Source organism: Lygodium microphyllum, chromosome 27 (genome assembly GCF_053477565.2).
Source record: "Lygodium microphyllum isolate KBCC chromosome 27, Lygodium_microphyllum_v1.1.10, whole genome shotgun sequence".
NCBI classification, from domain to species: domain Eukaryota; kingdom Viridiplantae; phylum Streptophyta; class Polypodiopsida; order Schizaeales; family Lygodiaceae; genus Lygodium; species Lygodium microphyllum.
The window spans coordinates 59,931,225-59,950,592 of record NC_141161.1 but is presented as its reverse complement, the minus strand read 5'-3'; the positions used below and the strand labels follow the sequence as shown (position 1 = coordinate 59,950,592).

Below are 19,368 nucleotides of genomic sequence, written 5' to 3'. Positions count from 1 at the left end.
GATTAGGAATTTTAAGGCTACAAAAACACAATGCTGCAGGAACAAAAAAAGAGGATCATGAAGTGGACACAATAGGGGTGGATTGAATGATATCCATGCATAGCCATCTCTCCGAGTATAAAACTAGCTAAAACCATGGAAGTAATCTGCCATAAAATCAATCCTTGCACACAACCTACATGACTACCAATGCCCAAGGCTAAATCAAAGATAAAAGCATTGTGAGTTTGCCAGATGTGCCAAAGACCAATGCATCATAAAAAATGAAAGAGACAAGGATGATGAGGCTAAAGCACCTGGAAGTACTAACACATACATGGAAACAATAAACCTAAGACTAACTTGGAATGATAGCATCCTATACAATTCTCAATTCCAATATTGGCATTCAATTGAACTTATCCCTCTCCATGTGCTTCTCAGGCCATTCAAGCAACCTGGATGTGGCCAAAACCTCTACTTGCAAGGACTTAGCTTCCTTTCTATAATCAAGGGGGTGCCAAGCAATGAAGCAAAGAATCTCTTGCCATGAGGCAATCAAGTGGGAAAGGAGAAAAGACTTTGAAGTTTTGAATGGCTGTGACAAATTTAAAGCATTCCACCATGAGGCCTAGATAGTAGTGTGTCCATGCAAGATGCCAATCTCCTCAATAAAAGACCTAGCAATGCCTATCCAAGGATGATGCATATGCATAAAGATTACAAGAGGTCCAATCGCAAGCCTATCATATGAATCTTAGCATCCAACAAGGCAGCAGCCCCTCCATTCACTCTGCGTGTGTGTGTGTGTGCGCGCGCGCACGTACACGCATGCGCATGTGCATGCACTACATTTTGTACTCCATGATGAGACATCACATTGACTTGTACTACATTTTCAGGTCTCATAGGTCACATTGGCCTTTGCAGACATCATGGGATATATTGATCCTCTCCTTCCTTTGCAGCTTGTCATATCAGTTCCACAATTCATCAGATTTGCCATATCTAGCAGATGTATCAGCCAAATGTTGTTCTTTCTCAGTCATGTTTCCTTTGTTTTACTTGGGATTCATAATCTAGCTTTTTAGGAGTTATTGATCCCCTATAGGTCAAAATAGGCAAATTCACAAAATTAAGGCTGCTACAAATCCCACCCCTCTGCGCTCTAAATAGAGGCCATTTTCTGTTACACTGAAGATTTTTTGCACCCTCATGTGAGCCTCAAGGAGCATTGCACCCTGTTGATTTTTCTAGAAGGGCATCGTGGAAAAAAGAGGGGCCTGATGTTGTACAATCAACACCCAAGACTAAATCTGCACCATTCATGGAGGGGCCAATAGCTGTCACAAAACCAGCCCCCCCCGTACCGTCTCATGTTGCACAATCAACACACCAATATTAAATCTGCATCATTGAGAGAAGGCCCAATAGATGTCATCCCCTTTATCCTGTCTATCTACAAGAATGAAGGATAGATGGCAATGTAACAACCTTTCATCCCTTGCCTCACTGACACATGGTACTACACTTTATGAATCAGAAGCCTCAATAGTCAATCCAGCTTATATGATAAATGACCTATTATGTTCAATATTTCTCTATATCATATCAGCATCAGCAATATAAGCATGCATCCAAACATACCTGTCCTCTGAACATCAATAAATTGTGCAATATCAAAGCCACCAGAAAATTTCCCAGACTCACCTACAAAAATAGAATAATGCATTCAACAATCCATCTCCTTCTCAAATCACACCACACACACACACAAAAGAACTGAGTTCAAGGGAAAACTTGTGTAATTTCTATGAAACTGATCAAACTACATTTGTCTTTTCACTCGAACATAGATGCGTCTAGATACTCAGCCTTTGTTCTGCAAAGAAGTTCCATCTTATTGAGAGTAATATTGGAAATCCATCACTGAGCACTCAAAACTAGTCTTACAGTTAACTGTTTATTGCTATTTAGATGGATAATTTGAATTGCTTTCTCCAAACAACCACCACAAAGTGCTCCTGAATCAACAAGAACTTGCACTATTGTGACCTTATAATAAACAGTTGCTTTTCACTTTAAATTTTTTACAATAAAATTTTCAAGTACTGTGCCCAATATATGCTAATTTTGTTTCATAAAATATGTTGATTTCTGTCTTCAAAGCTTCTCAGAATGGATTTTTCTGTCAAGCCTTCCCCAACATCTTAACTGCCGACATCTCAGCAGGTCTCAAAGTAGCTTAGCTTTACAGATGACTCTTATCCAGACTCGGAACCATCCAAATAAAGACGATGACTTGGATGCATTATTTGTTTGGATCATTGACACATCAATCAGCACAGATCCTTGTCATATGGACATCATATCTGTGATATTCTAAGGTCCGTCCTTATTGTCAGGAGGACCGTTATGCAGAAAACATCAAATAGCATCATATCCAATAGATACTTCATGTATAGTCCATTCTGCAATCTTATTTCCATGAAGGAACTCATGTATAGAATACCTGGTGTCTAAACAAGACATGACAATATGCCCCATACAGATGCTTGGGCAATGCCAAAACACTTGCATTGAACAAGTGCATGCTTTAACTAAGCCATAAAAACTTAAAAGGTATGCACATCGTTAGCAGGAGTACTATCCATGTCATAAAGCTTATTAGAGTCGGTCAGAGGTAGAAAGGAACAGGCTAGTTTGTAACAGGCATCTATCCTTTGAAAGAGCAAACACTCCCTGTTCAGAATCATTGTCATTTTTATTGTACAGATAATCATTGTCACTTTAATATTCAAATCTCTATCCATTCACTTAGAGATAGGACTCTTAGCATAATTAAACTGAGCACCAGTCCCTTGAGCTCTGGGAAGCTTAACACAAAAACTACAGTAGCTTTCACTGCAATACATCTTAGATTAGAAAGAGCAGCCTCTTGAGCTCTGGGAAACTTACCAAACAATACAATCGCTTTCACACCATTGTGTCTGCTTGCCTCTTCGAACTTTTCTTTCAATGAATACAGGACTGCATTAAAAGACACAGATTCAAATAAGTTGATAAGTCACTGTCAAATGTGTTAAGAGAATCCAAATTATGACAAATAGCACTAAAACAAAACTAGTAATTCTGTTGACTTAGCCTGATAAACAGGATGATCGCAGCCCTAGCTGACTATATAATTACTAAATTTTTATACATATGATCCAGGGCTATCAAATGCTGAAGATTTAGAGCTTCAAAGATGGCATGGGCTCCATTGATCTTGAGATGGAGATCCAAACTGTGTACATTTTCATATGTAGATCAAAGACAATAGTTTCAATAAATGGATTCAGATAACATCCTTACCTCTTGGGAGATGATATCCCTAGCCAACCTTCCCTAACTACAGCAAGAGAAAGGATCTTATTGTCCTTCTAAATTTTGAGAAGACTTACAGCAGAGCCAACTAAGAATTTTCAGATGGCATCATGCTAAGGATGGGTTTTCCCAAGCAGTGGATCAGAGAGGAGTTTCAGCACTCCAAACATCAGCTCACAGCCATGTGACTGTCAATAGCACCAGGGCTAAGAGATTCAGCATATGGAGATCAATTAGACAGAGTTTCCAACTTAGCCCCCTTCCTCCTCTTATTTGCTGCAAAGGATACGAATTCTTTCTTGATTGCCATACGGGCAAATGTTAGAAAAATTCACATTGCCCATTCCTAATCATTATGGGGTTCTTGAATATGGATGTCTATCTAGATGTTCACAAGGTTAACTCTAGGGATTTTGTAGAATCCATGGAGACATTTTGCCAACCATTAGCATTAGGTGCTCTAATTAATTGGCACAAGTCATGCACATTTTGGGATTGTGACACACAATCGCCTAAGTAGAGACCTCATAAGCTCTTCACTTGGGCCCTGCATGGGACCTTGCAAAGATATTTCAGATGCTACACAGGCATAGGCAATACTTTGGAGAGGACAGCTGGCCCCCCTTTATTGATTATTGGACAAAAGATTCTCTTTTGGTGTGTAGCAGAACTTTCTCTTGCAAGGAAAGTATGGTGGCTAATCCAGCTCTCTTGGCCACCATTTGGTACATCACCTCTTGTTGGGCCTTCTCTACATCTCACATTGACTAATGTTGGCAATCATGTGTCTTGCACGGTTAATCTCCTCCCTATGAGCCTCAATCTTAAAAGGTAGAGCCCGAGTGGAAGCATACAAGTGGAAGCAAGAGCAAAGTGAGAGCTATGGTGGATGGATCGAGAGAGAGAGAGAGAGAGCGTATGTGAGAACTCCAACAGTCATACTATTTGACCGGCCTTCCCTTATTCAATAGTCATTGAAAAAAAAAAAGAATAAAATGATAGTGATGGGTGCCTGCCACCTACAGTGTACAAGTGTGCAGTCACAGTGTGTGAAGTGAATATAGGACAATGTAGGCACAAGCACCTTTACCCCCCAGTAACCTCCCACTTAAAGGCGAATGTGCCTCTAGCGATGAGAGAATTAAAAAAAAGTGACAGTATAAATTTATATAAAGTACAACAAGATGAAGAAAGGTGTCATCTCATCCTACGCCCATCATCTTCCTAAGGAAGGCAAGACATTTTGCTAAGAGACTTTTAGTGAGCAAATATGCAGGATTCTCATGGATCAAGATCTTGACAAGCTCAACAAACTTGTCCTCTACCACCTCCCCGATAAAATGATAGTGCACCTGAATGTGTTTTGTCTTCACATGGAAAACTAGATTCTTGGTCAATTGAATAGCACTCATAGAATCCAAATGCAATGTAAGAGTAATAGTAAGACCAAGGTCTGCCACCAAACAGTCTAAACATAGGGTCTCCTTGCAAGCCTCAGTGGCTGCAACATACTCTATCTCGGGAGTAGATAAGGTCGTACATTTCTATACCCTAGACATCTAAGAAATAGCACCTCCAATAAAAGTAAAGATATATCTAGGGATGGACTTCCTAATGTTTGCATGTCCTTCATAGTAAAAGTCAGTGTAACCCACGTCTATAGTATCTTAGCCACCATCGCAAATGCACATATCTACAGTACCTTTCAAGTACCTCATGATATCCTTCACGATGTTCCAATGTCACTGACCAAGTGTAGCCATATAGCGTGCCACAACTCCCACTGCAAATGCTATATCAGTGCAAATGGCTATCTTAGCATACATCAAATTGCCCACTACACATGCATAAGGAATCTTGGCCATCTCAGCCTTCTGCTCAAATGATTGGGAACAACTGGTTTGACCAACCTTGACATGGAAAGTTAAAGGACAACCAATAGGCTCAACATCCTACATATGGAATCACTCAAGCACCTTCTATATGCACGCCTGTTGTGACAAGTAAAGGAACCCCTTAGAGTGATCGTGCATGATGCGCATACCAAGAATTTGTGAAGCCTATCATATGTCCTTCATCTCAAAGCTCTTCTTGAGCTAAGTCTTCAAAGCATCCATCTCATCATGAGTTCTCCTAGCAATCAACATATCATTGACATAAAGTACCAAGATAATAAGACTACCACCATGAGTCTTCATTGTGTATAAACACAAATCCATATCACTGCGAGTTTATCCCTGTGAATGCATAAAAGCATCCCCAACAAGGTGAATGTACGTCAAGTGAGGAGAAATATAAAAAGTGACAATGTATAAATGTACAAAAAGTACAAGAAGATAAAAAGTAAGCGTCATCTCATCCTATGCCCATCATCATTCTAAGAAAAGGTAATACATTCCGCTAAGAGACTTTTAGTAAGAAGATGGGCAGGATTCTCATCAGTCGAGATCTTAACAAGCTCAATAGACTTGTCCTCTACCACCTCCCTGACAAAGTAACAGTGCATTTCAATGTGCTTTGTCTTCACATGGAAGACTAGCCAACCAAATAGCACTCATAGAATTCGAATGCAATGTAGGAGTAACAATAATATCAAGGTCTACTACACCACTCAGAATACATAGATAAAGCATCAATCAACTGAGAAGTATTAAGAGAGAAAACTTCTAAGATGTACTCATCATCTAACTCAGGCTGCATTACATTGATATCTTCAATCTCTCCACTCGACTTACTGTTGAGCTAAATTATGCATTACTTGCTGATTAGCCTCTTAAATAGCCCCAAAACACACTAAAAATGATCTTTTAGAGTAAAACCCTAAAACGGGAAGCAGTTCGAGAGAGTTCACTAGAAACCCTAAAGCGGGGAGCGGTTCGAGAGAGTTTAGTGGAAACCCTAATTTTTGGGGGACCCTTCCACATCTATAAATAGACAGGCTGCCCCCATTCAGCCATTATCCTTATTTGCAGGTTACACCAGCCCACACACCCTCTGCTACTGTTGGCACCCAGTTTCCAGCTTGCAACCCACCTCCATCTACTATCCAACCATCATCGACTGCACCCACATTATCTTCAGCTTGTCCATTGCTATAGGCGACAGTTCTCAGCTGCTGGCGACTGCTCCAAATTGTCCTAGACTGCTGATCAGCCTGCTGCCCATCATCTCCGGGGTCAGTCAGTCTGCGTTTTCAGCATTGCTGGCCCTGACACTCTTAGACACTGTTCCAGACTGCTATTTATAGCAGACTGTGCACAGTTTCCAACCTCCGATCGGTGGTACACTACTGCATTTACCAATTTCCAACCTCAGACTACTGTGTTTTGGTGACCAGCCTTCTGCCATTCACTATTCAACGCTCCTACACTCCGACTGGCGGTCACAGACTTAGAATCCGTCTTCAGTGGACATCACACTCCAACATTGCTCTGCCCTTGAGCACACTATACACTCTTACATTCATTTACAGCATTCATTTACTTCAGAGTTATGTTCTCTCTCTCTATTCTTCTGTTTGTATTTGAGTTTTGAGTTTTGCATTTAGGGTTTGAGTTTTTGAGTTTTGCATTTAGGGTTTGAGTTTTGCCCTCTGTGTCTGTGTCTGTCTCTTTGTGTTTCTGTCGTGGTCGTACACTCTGTGTGTCCTCAGTGCAAACCCTAGCAGTTTCCTTCACATGGTATCAGAGTCGGTGCTCTTGTAAAGAGTATCATGCGGATATTGTGGACAGCTAGTCTTTGTGCGAGACACACAACACGACTCGTAACCGAATCACAATGTCCAAGACACCTTCTTTTCCAATTCCTATGATGTCTTATCATGCTTCTCTATCATTGGAGGCCCTGAGACGGCATTATGGACTCGGTGAGGAGGAAGAAACTCCACCTTCACTAGATTTCACTAACATGACAAAGGAGGACTTTGAGGAGTACTATCACAACAAGTATGGTGATGTTTACACCCCTCCTACCAATTTTGCTACCACATCCGGACCGGTTGGTGAGGTTGGCCACCTCTCCGATCATGGAGGACATACAACATTCGGAACATCTGGCGATCCATCCTCATCATCTCAGCCAGGTCCAATGTCAAGTTTGTACAATTCTTTTGTTTTGCATGAATCAAAACCCTCGCCTGTTTCTTCTTTTGAGGTACAGGATCTGGATGGCTTTGCGTATGTGAACTTCAATAGAGGGTGTTAACCGTTAGACGAACAAGGTGGAAATTTTGGAAAATCTAAAGCAAAAGACAAAGGCCAAGGAAAAAGTGAAACGGAAGACGAAGGCGTGCCAAGAAAAATATGGAAGCACAAGAAGTGCAGAAAAGTCCTAAATAAAGGAAAAAGGCGCACAAGAAAAAACGCAAGTCAATACTTTTGTAAAAGACCACAAGCGCATCATGGTTTAATTTAAAGAGCACCGGGCTCTCACCCGTGCAATTTGTAAAGATAGATGGGCGGTAGAAAGAAAGCTAGGAAGATAGAAGGACAATGGGAAAAAGGACCTAGGCCACGGCCGCCCATGTAAAAAAGGGGATAAGGGGATGACCGCCCAAAAGGGATTTAGGGTTTTGTATATAAAGTTGAAAAGTGAATGAGAAGCTCATTCTTGTGTGTGGCCAAAAGGGGTTCTCCTTGTTGAGCTAAAATATGCATTACTTGCTAATTAGCCTCTTAAACAGTCCCAAAACATACTAAAAATGCTCTTTTAGAGTAAAACCCTAAAACAGGGAGCGGTTCGAGAGAGTTCAATGGAAACTCTAAAACGGGGAGCAGTTCGAGAAAGTTTAGTGGAAACCCTAATTTTTGGGGCACCCTTCCACATCTACAAATACCCCCATTCAGCAGTCATCCTTGTTTTGCAGGTTACACCAGCCCACACACCCTCTGCTGCTGTTGGCGTCTAGTTTCCAACCTGCAGCCCACCTCCATCTGCTGTCCAACCATCATCGACTGTAGCCACATCATCTTCAGCCTATCCATTACTGTAGATGACAACTCTTAGCTGCTGGCGACTGCTCCAAACTGTCCCAGCCTACTGTCCATCATCTCCAGGATCAGCCAACTTGTGTTTTCAGCATTGCACGCCCTGACACTCTCAGACACTGTTTCAGCCTGCTGTTTACAACAAATTGTGCACAGTTTCCGGCCCCCGATCGGTGGTACACTGCTGCATTTACCAGTTTCCAACCTCCAGACTGCTATGTTTTGGTGACCAGCCTGCTGCCATTCACTATTCAGCACTCCTACACTCTGATTGGTGGTCACAGACTTGGGATCCGTCTTCGGTGGACGTCACACTCCGACATTGCTCTACCCTTGAGCACACTGTACACTCTTACATTCATTTATAGCATTCATTCACTTCAAGGTTGTGTTCTCTCTCTCCCTTCTTCTGTTTGTGTTTGAGTTTTGAGTTTTGCATTTAGGGTTTGAGTTTTGCCCTCTGTGTCTATGTTTGTGTTTGTGTTTCTATCGTGATCATACACTCTGTGTGTCCTCAGTGCAAACCCTAGCACTCTTCTTCTTCTTGTTCTTACTTGCTTGAGCTTGTGCTTGAGAGAGGGAGTGTGAGAGTGTGAGGGAGTGAGTGTGAGAGGGTGAGGGACCGAGGAGGAGAAGCTCTCCATCTTCTCCTCTCTTCTTCTCTTCTCTTCTCTTCTCTTGCTCGCGGCGATGGAGCTTGGAGTGTGGAGCTTGCTTGAAGCTTGCACTTGGATCGTGGAGCTACCGGAGTACATGGGAGAGGAGGTAACTTGATCGGCACAAAGGTAAGCTCACTATACCCGTAGATATGGATAGCACGTCAGCTATGTGAGAGGTAGCCATTAGTGCTCGGCTTGGAACGCTTGAAACAATAAGTGGCCCATGGATCTTGGCGGTTGAGCGAAAGCTCCTACATTTTGGTTCCGTTGCCAAAACCAACGGATTCAAGCCTTGAGCGTGCGCGCTTCGAATCGAGCATTGAAGTAGGATTTTCCCTGAACCGGTGCTTGAGGTAGATAGGTAGGAAGCAAGGGAGTTTCAAGAGGTATTCGATCTCCTTAGCAAGTAGGTTTTTAGTTTTTGGACTTGGAAAAGCATGATGGAGTAGTGTAGGTATTTGCTTTATGATTTTTTCTTGCATTCAGAAAGGATAGGAGCAAAACATTGGAGCAAACAGTAGGGTTTTCTGTTGCTATATAACAAGCTGAAACATAAAAAAAAATGGCAAAAAATGAAATTTTGGGTTAAATGTTGATGAAGGGAGCAAGACTAAGATGAGTGCAGACCTGGGCAAGGTGATAAGGGGCCAGGAGTGACAAGAAAGGCCACATTTTGCATTGCAGGTTTCAGGAGAGTAGGAGAGAGGGAGAGAGCTTCATCGCATGGACCTGCTTCGATCTGGTCATCTAGGAGTTATTTGCCCAGCCTAGGTAATTCCACACCTTCCCCTACATGAGTAGCTTGGATCTAGAGGTGCTCAGCAGGTAGGAAGCCCTCGATTGCTCGGCGCGAAGAATTCTTTGAAGTCCGGCAAAAATCGCGTCTCGGACGGCCCGTCCAAGTAACGGCGATTCTGGACCGAGTCCCAGAATCGGCCCTTGGACCACTCGGCCAATCGGCCCTCGGACCATCCGGCCATTCGGCCCACTACATTCGAACGCCTTTCACTCGCCCGTCCGAGTGAAGCATTTGGACCAACTTTGAAATTCGGCCCTCAGCTCTACCGACTCGGCCCAACCCCACTCAGACAAGTTGACATTCGGTCCGGCCGAATTCACCACTCGGCCCTCAGTCCACTTGACTCGGCCACTCAGCCCTTGGACAAGCGCACTCGAACTGGTGGAACTTGACATTTGGCCCAGTTACATTCGGCCCTTTCTCATTCAACCCTCGGCCATTCGGACGGGCCGAATTGGATATTCGGCCCTTGCAATTCAGACCTGTTGGGCCGAATTTGGATTTTTTCAAATCTTAATCTGTAGACCCTGGAACTAACCGAGAGACCATATAGAGCCGAAAGCACATCATAGACATATCACTAGACTAAAATCTAGAGCAAGTAGTTCAAAACTTGGCTACTAACGGTCCTTCAAATCGCGCATGGTGTTTACCGTAATGGCCCTACGGGCCGGAGAAGACTACCGCGCCCCCCCCCCCCCCCCCCCCCCCGCGGACCCCCCGCAGAGGAGGCTCTGCCCCCTCTGCACCTCCCTCAAGCAGATTGGAGAGAAAATGCACACCGTACAAGTCCTCCAAATTAGATCCTAGTGTAGTCATAGCTCTACACAAGTATGGACTCGCACCTGCAAAAGAGCAATCAAAAGCCCGTACCCGAACAAAGACAAACAGAGACCCTAGAACCTCGATGGGCCAATCTAGCTAACAAGGACAAAAAGGCCACACTGTAAAAACACGTATGTGTTGCATTCGGACTGCATCTAGTCAAAGCAGAAATCAACAACATCAAGCTACAACTGTGAGAATGACTAGATATGACAGTCCTAACGATAGATGCACCTTGAATAGCACTGCACAGATGATCCAAGACATTAGTGGAGAATCCACATCTGGTCGTGCAGTTGGGGACTCAAGGGCATTTGTCAGAAGGCTTAAATTTATAAGCCAAGACCCAGAAGATGAAGACATAGTGCCGCCTGCTTATCTTAGGGTCAAACTCACCGCGAAATGAGAGCACACTGTCGATGTTTTAATTGATAAAGGAGCAGATTTTAATATCTTGACCTATGAAACATGGACCCTACTAGACCAACCAGAGCTCACACCAACTAATGCAACTCTTAGTCCTTACGGGGGACACTCCCAAACACTTATGGGGAAGTGCAAAATCCTTGTAACCATTGAAACGCCATGTTCCTTCAAATAGTGCTAATTGTGGGAAGGAAACCCTCCTCGGACGACCTTTCAAAAGGGCGACCAAGTGTGAGGCCGACTATATAGCACAGAGAATACACTTGACACTATCGGGTGTAAGGATAGCCACAACCTTTAGCAAGGGTGATCTTATCGAACCTCGAGGGAAAGGCAAGGAAGATACTGACATAACAGGCAAGCCCAGTAATGAGAGCAAGGACCTGTTGAAAGAGTTGATACAAGCACAGGTTGAACAATGAGAATCAGTGAGTGAGGCCATACTTGAAACAAGAAGGTTAGGAGGCAATGCCAAGGATGGGCTTTGGACTTACAAATATCATAGAAGACCCCAAAAGAATCCCAAGCCTTATAGACGAAGGCATCGATGGAGAGCTAGCACAACGCCGCGATGGATATCCAAGGCATTGCTACATGCACAAGGGTGTTACGCAGGTAACCGTTGGATTTGGATACCAAAACCCCCTACTAAACCTCCTTTGTCGGCCGAAGGCCAGGATGTATCAAGAACAAAGAAGCGTAGAAGGAAGTCTAAACGAAAAACCAAGTCTCAAGTCAAAAACATTGGAGTGACCGAGCCCCTCACGATCGAAGTCAGGAAACCAAACGGGACTAATCGAAGGGTAGATCCTCAGCCTAGCATGCTTGACAAGCAAATATCAGATGTAATCGTTGAGGATACGCAAAAGCCACTAGTGTCCAAGAAGCCTTTGATTTCCCAAGAGGATAACAGGCATCATAGACACAACATTGCTCATGGAAAGGTTAAATGCTCAACAAAGCAAATAGCAAAATCATCTAACAGCTATGAGCAAATCTTCCAGCCAGTGTCAAAGCCACTTAGGAGTCCCAAGTCTTCTACACCCTCTTTCTCTAAACGGACACAGGAAGCATAACAGCAGTCGTCAAGTGTAGCTACTCAATCCCAATCTCTATCTCCAGCTAAAGCTTCCAAATGTCCGAGAGGTGGAACATGACACCACCCATAGCTCTCAACCCAAGGATATGCCTGTGCAACCCACTGTGGCTAGATCAACTGAGGCTCGATCTGCAAAAGTGAATGCTCAAAGGGCAACAAAAGACACAACCACTTCCGATCTGCTTGAGGACCTGACACTGCAATCTACTAACAGTAGCCGGTCCACTGAACTAGCTACTACTACTTCCAATCAAGGATCATAGTAGTCACAGCCTTTGGCCGTGACGACACCCCTTGCGGAATACGACCTTAGTAATTCACATGTGGAGGAGGTGCCGCAACCAGCATCCTTGACAACTCCAGCACTTCCAAAGTATCGAAAGCCTAGGCTTGAGGAGAAACCTCTCAAAGATGTGGCCAAGGAGATGGCATATCCGACCAAACAACCTAGCAAGGCTATTCAGAAGGTCGCACCTAAGTCCCATGAGAGCACACCAGAGAAAGAGAGTGCTAAGGCCCAACCAAGCACATCAACGATTGACCTAGTTCAGGGTCTTGAATCCTTAAAGAGACACTGCAAGTGCCCAAGAAAAAGAGGACAAAACAATGAAAAAAACGACAATTGCAAGTGGCTGTAGACACCAAGAAGATTGAGACCAAGAGCGCTGAAGAGCTGAGGAATAAAGCATCAAGTCCATCCACCAATGAACCCACTGATGTCTCTTCTAATAGCGGTGAAACCTCAGACACATCCGTGTGTTCTGAAAAATCAAAGCAACCATTACCATCAACTGTTGCTTGCAACACTCAATCCACCGAAAACAGAACTCACATTGACCAATCAAGAGTGGATACAACACTGTCACAATAGGGTGGCAAGACTATACCGGTCACATCCAAGGAGAACCATGACACAATAGTAGCAAGGCCTCAAGAGAAACATGGAAACCCCGAGAGCATAAGCAATCCTAGCGTTGACCAATCTTGCTCATCTAGGCCTAAGCCCCCAACTATGCTAAAGCCTAAAGCCTAGGGAAACTCCTAGAACTTTGCATGAGATAGCAACCGAGCAAGCCCTCGTTGAACATAAAGTGTCACAGAATGCTTGACTGAGTTGGATGCTAAACTCAAAGTATTTGCACGTGTCTACGTCCTCGCGGACATGGGTGCATTCCCTAAGGAGCACTTGAAGAATACTTGCCATTTCCCCTATCCTAGGAAGAGCAAGAACATCTTGACGAGCACTATAACAGGTTCCTGCATGAACGCATGCAACTCACCTCTGACGAGGAAGCTGACGAACTACGCTTAACTCTAACATTCAATGATGTGCTCTGCCAACCAAATCTCTTAGAGATAGAAAAACTAAAGCGACAATCAGAGGGTCGGAGTCAATTCGAAAAACATTGGGTTGAAAACCGTGTTGCAATGGCTGAACTAGGAGCCCAAATTATGACAGTCTCAGAGGAGCGATTGGCCAAATGGCGGTCTCAAAGAGACCCAACCTATGTGGCACTAACTTCCTTTCGAGTGCTGATTGCCATTCGGGGTACGGACTTAGCTGGAACTAGCCAAGAGAAATCTCTGGCTGATAAGATTCTCACTGAGGAGGAGTTACATGTTGCCAATAGACTCGGACAAGATGCTATGCTACTCGATGTTGCAAAATATCTATCGTTATTGAGTAAGCTACCATGAGTACTGGATGAGTGTGCCACACTCTAGTACAATCCGGAGTTCTACAATTGGTTTTTATCCTCGTGAAGTGACATGGATTCGTAAATATGTACATAAATAAACAATGAATTTTATGACCCTGTATAGATAATATAAACACACACAAGCAACGACAGTCAAGTGCAAGGAGAAGAATTGGGTTTGACAAGCTGAGCTCCTCAGGCTCTCCTCTCGCCACACATTTAGAAGTCGGTGACCATTCCCGCCTCCAAGAGGAGAGCATACAACCCTCATTACCGCCAGAGGAAGCCCTGACCAACATCTCTGATGGTGTAGACGGGGCACCGTCCCTTTCTATACACCTTTCCTCTTTCCGGTCTATCCTTCCGAGGATGAGCCCTGCTCCACTCCATGACAACCAATCTACGCAGCTTAGCATAAGCCAAGATCTGCTATAGCTGGAATACGCTCCGCCATCGAAGCACGACGAATATCATCACTGGGGTCGTTCCTTTACAACAAACATTGCATGCCTCACCTCACCCCTCCTCGTCATATGCGCTTTAACTCATCGTATAATCCCTTTCATGCGAATAGTTTTATCCTGCCTCATGGCCTAATCCTTGGTTCGCATTTTGCGAGTCCCCCTACAGTAGCAGTCATGGACCACAGTGCAATTGGCATGCAAGGAAGCTCTCGGCCGTTGGAGAGAGTATAAGACACTAGCGCCCCCACCAGAACGCTACGTGCCTACTCTAAAGAGGTACGCGCCGAAAAGAGGCTCCAAACGACACCGCTCAGGACGCAAGCCGAAAACCCCCCAAGCCAAGAGGACGAGGGCTCAAGGGAGCACACAGGGTGTGGCAACACCAGCGTGCAGGCTCCCACCAGACGCTTGGGCACCAAGTGCTCGAAAGAGGAGAGGGTAGCTCGAGATAAGCAAGAATTTGATGCATTGTTTAAAAGCATTCTGGAAACAGTTGCGGCCAGGGACTACACCATCCGGGTCCCGGCTTACATCTTCCTCGCCCAGCCTCACAGGAGCCTCTCACTGACACAGTCCCAGTCGCACGACCACCCGGATTCACCCCGTCTCGTACAAATAGAGTAGCCCCTATGATGTATAAGCTGCTTAACAAAGACCATCCTGCCAAAACTTTTTGTCTTTAAATGGTTAAAGGGGCAGGCTCCCCACCTGTATACACTTTTCTTACCTACTGCTAATATATGCCACATCTTTAACAAGCACCGGAATATGCATCGCAATCAACATCATAGGATTTTGATAAAGTATTATCTTGTCGTGATTGTATCTGTTCGTTGTACTTGATGCATGCGACTTGCATATGCTCTCATGAAGTGACAAGTGAATGCAGGACGACGCAAGTCTTCGTGCGAAAGTATTCAATGCCCAAGTCACTGCAAGACCACCAACCTCGCAAAAGAGCCACGACAAGCCACGCTGCCGAAAGCGAAAATCACCCTTGCCGATCACCCACATCACATGGCCCAAAGCATGATCATGACCACTCTCTCTTTCTGGGTTACACTCTACACCGGGCACTCACGGCAACTGTTACCTCAATTGTACCAACATCGCACGTTCCAAAGAGGGTTGCAAAATCTCAAGTGTATCTCCCCATCTCAACAACTGCTTCTCTAACAACGAGGCTAGGGCACAATCATCGTTGTAATATCCATTTCGTTAGCCTTCGAAGCTTAACATTTCCCAACCTAGTGAAAGGCTGATAGCCTCAACAGATTGCAATGGTTGTACTCATGCAAGTCCAAAAAAAAAAAAGGAAAAAAGAAACGAAACGAAAAGAAAAGAAGCACCCACGATCACAGCACAGCACCTAGGGGTCCTCAAATTAGGTACGTCCAGTGACCTTGGTCGGCTGGATCCGTCCCTAGTCTCCTCGCCCTTTCGCATCGCCCACAATTGTTCAGAGCACATCAAGGGCAAAACATATCCAAGGAGCTTGTCACGCCTATGGTTAGACCTGTCACCCTAACCCATTCACACGATTCCCTCTTGCACTCTGCCTTAATACCATTGCAATCAATCGTGGTAAGCACCGCACAAATGGCCATGAAAAGTACACTGTCCTCATTACGCAAGTCCAATAGTTACCAGCTACCGAAAGTACGGTGTCCTTGTGTTCAATCATACTATGTCGTGCAGTCACAACGCAAAGGATGTCTCATACACCTTCACGTGTACTACTTCTCAACATGGACAACTTTGCTTCATCCACACGTTACGAGAAACCAGCCCGCGGTCTTCTAACTACATAATATCTAAAGTATGCACGAGCACTCACATAATATCTGCATCGAAATATATACACAGTTTGAGTCCTCAAGTGTAGGACAATACTCTCAGCTTGCTTAGAGTTCAACCTGTCTCTCAAACTAATTGAACTACGTCTTATACACGATAAATAAGACTAACACTACCCCTAGGGAGAGACCACATATGAGAGGTTTTCAATCACAGGTATTGAAGACTCCAACGAAAGTGTCATTCGCTCTTCATCGACACTCAACTCTGTATTCTTATCCTTTATCATCCTGCAAGCCCACTAAGAATCGTCATGTGCAGAATCCCCAACAAACCAACACTTGTGCTGACCATGAGTGCAATCCCCAACAAAGAACAGCTCTACCACCAACTCCAACAACCCTACCACCAGCCACCTAGGCCACCAACGTGCCCCCAATGACCTTCCTCCACACCACCACGAACACTCCTCCACGGAAACCACAGATGTCCCTTCCACCCACGTCTTTAGTGCATACCAAAACCTACTACCTACGACGGTGAGTGCCATGGGACTGACACTCGTCTAGAAGGGGGGTAGTGTTAACCGCCAGATAAACAAGGTGGAAAATCTGAAAAATCTAAAGCAAAAGACAAAGGCCAAGGAAAAAGTGAAACGGAAGACGAAAACGCGCTAAAAAAATATGGAAGCACAAGAAGTGCAGAAAAGTCCTAAATAAAGGAAAAAGACGCACAAGAAAAAGCGCAAGTCAATACTTTTGTAAAAGAGCACAAGCGCATCATGGTTTAATTTAAAGAGCGCCGGCCGTGCAATTTGTAAAGGTAGATGGGCGGTAGAAAGAAAGCTAGGAAGATAGAAGGACAATGGGAAAAAGGGCCTAGGCCACGGCCAGCCATGTAAAAAAGGGGATAAGGGGATGACTGCCCAAAAGGGATTTAGGGTTTTGTATATAAAGTTGAAAAGTGAATGAGAAGCTCATTCTTGTGTATGGCCAAAAGGGGTTCTCCTCTTTCTTTTTATTCTTCTTTTCATTCTTCTTTTTATTCTTCTTGTTCTTCGTTGCTTGAGCTTGTACTTGAGAGAGGAAGTGTAAGAGTGTGAGGGAGTGAGTGTGTGAGGGTGAGGAACAGAGGAGGAGAAACTCTCCATCTTCTCCTCTCTTCTTCTCTTCTCTTCTCTTCTCGTCTTGCTCGCGACGATGGAGCTTGGAGTGTGGAGCTTGAGGGTGAAGCTTGCTTGAAGCTTGCACTTGGATCATGGAGCTACCGGAGTGCACGGGAGAGGAGATAACTCAATCCGCACGGAGGTAAGCTCACTACACCCGTAGATATGAATGGCGCGTCGGCTATGTGAGAGGTAGCCATTAGTGCTCGGCTTGGAACACTTGAAACAATAAGCAGTCCGTGAATCTTGGCTGTTGAGCGAAAGCTTCCACAAAGGGGGCTCATGAAGTAGACGAAATTCAAGTACATCTACAGCTTCTGTTTCATTTGAGTATATTACACACACTTCTCACTTCACTCCCATCCCACCCTGTTCTATATCACACCTCTCATCATATTTCCAAAACCTTGGATTACACTCCACATCTGCATCACACACCCTAGGGGTTGGATCTTCCATCTCCTCTCCTAGCATCTTTTCCTTCTCCACCCCATTCTCTACCTCTTTGCACCATGGTACTTCATTAGGAGGAATGCCACCCTTTAACACAGTGCCTCTCATCTTTCAACACATGAGCACATCCATAACTCTTGGGACGACTGTGATGGGCATCCCCCTCACTATCCCCAGCTTCACATCTCTCATGACCACTCATACACAAGGGTTTCTATCCTCAGCTTATGGTGCGTCTTCACACTCTCCTTGGGTTACACCTATGCAGGTGATTCCCATCTTCTGCTCACTGTGTTCCCGTCCCACCTCCTTGGGTTCCTCATGTGGCTACCATGTCCATGCCTAGTCAACCCATCCCTACCTATGGATCCACCTTGTACACTACACGCATGCCTAGAGACCACTTTGGGGCCCATTCCCAAGTGTACTCCACTCCCCCATCCTACCCACACTACACTTTTTCACACTATCCATCTCCGAGTACTACCACTCCTGTTGCAACGGCCAAGAATGCCTTCACGAATAAGACACGTTTTAATAGGTCAAATTTCACCACTTGGTCTAATTTCATGCAACAAGTGCTTGAGTCTCAAGGTCTTTGAAACCTTATCATTGGTCTAGAGCCTATGCCAGACCCTTGACTAGCTCACCCTGATTACATCCGTCAATGGAGAGCCTGCAATGCCACAGCGAATGTTGAGCTGATGCAGGAAATGCTTCTTGAGTTTCACTCTTAGTTGCAGCACTTCCCGCTCGTGTCAGAGCGTTGGAGTCACCTTCTCAACCGCTATGCAGCTCATGATCGTACTCGATGCATCAATCTCAACTTTAAGCTTCAGGAGTTCTCTATTAAGAAAGGGGATGATCTAAAAGTCAAGCTGGCCGAATATAGGCGGTTACTTGCCGAGTTTACCACTACTGGCGCTCCAAAGTCAAATGACGATCAAGTTGCATTCTTCTTGAATAAGTTGCCCGACAAGTACTTCAATTTCATTCAACACATCATTTTCCAACTTAGATTGCCAACCTTCTACGAGTTTGAGTGCCATTTTTTACATTACACGAGGCTATATGATCAAGTCCACAAAAAATCCTCATCACAGCCTTATTCAAAGCAAAGGGGGTTGGTTGCCTCTTCTTCGAGAGGGACAACCACTAGTGGCAAGAACTCGCTAGATGCGAAGGCAAGCCAATCAAAGAGTGACTCCTCTTCCTCAAATGGAACCAAAGAATCTAGACCTATCTGGCAGCAACTCCCTAAGAAAAACCGGTTTTGCACACATTGCCAGAGAGCAAGCTATGTGGACGAGGGGTGTCGCTCCAAGGCCCAAGGTCTTCAACCTAAAAAGCCTCTGCAAACCGCTGTGACTGCACAGTCCAGTGGGGCTACGCCCTCTGCTCCTGCTTCATCTGCTCCTTCAGCACCCGTTGTTGTTGCTTTTGGACATGTGGCTCGAGTACAACCTCAGCGGCCCCTCTCTTTCGCTAACCCTGAGAGATTGGCTGATTGGTCTACAAGTTTCAATCCCATTGCACTTCATGCATCCATCTCACCTTCCTCTCCACCTTGTCAGGCGTTCCGTTGGTAGAGCCCTGCTACTGGACATACACAATGGTAGCCACCTTCTTCGACTCGCTTGCCTTTAGGTCC

General features: G+C 44.7%; 1 protein-coding gene across 2 annotated transcripts in view; it reads right to left on the bottom strand.

The window, feature by feature from the left end:
• LOC148012364 (peroxisomal fatty acid beta-oxidation multifunctional protein AIM1-like) overlaps positions 1-19,368 on the bottom strand; it is a 117,815-nt gene that overhangs the window by 87,274 nt on the left and 11,173 nt on the right. For both annotated transcript variants that reach the window (XM_087668782.1, XM_087668783.1), the window contains exons 2-3: positions 2,938-3,009; positions 1,627-1,689 (exon numbers count right to left, since the gene is read on the bottom strand). In XM_087668782.1, the coding sequence (XP_087524908.1) occupies positions 1,627-1,689; positions 2,938-3,009 (135 nt within the window). The remainder of the gene's footprint in view (positions 1-1,626; positions 1,690-2,937; positions 3,010-19,368) is intronic.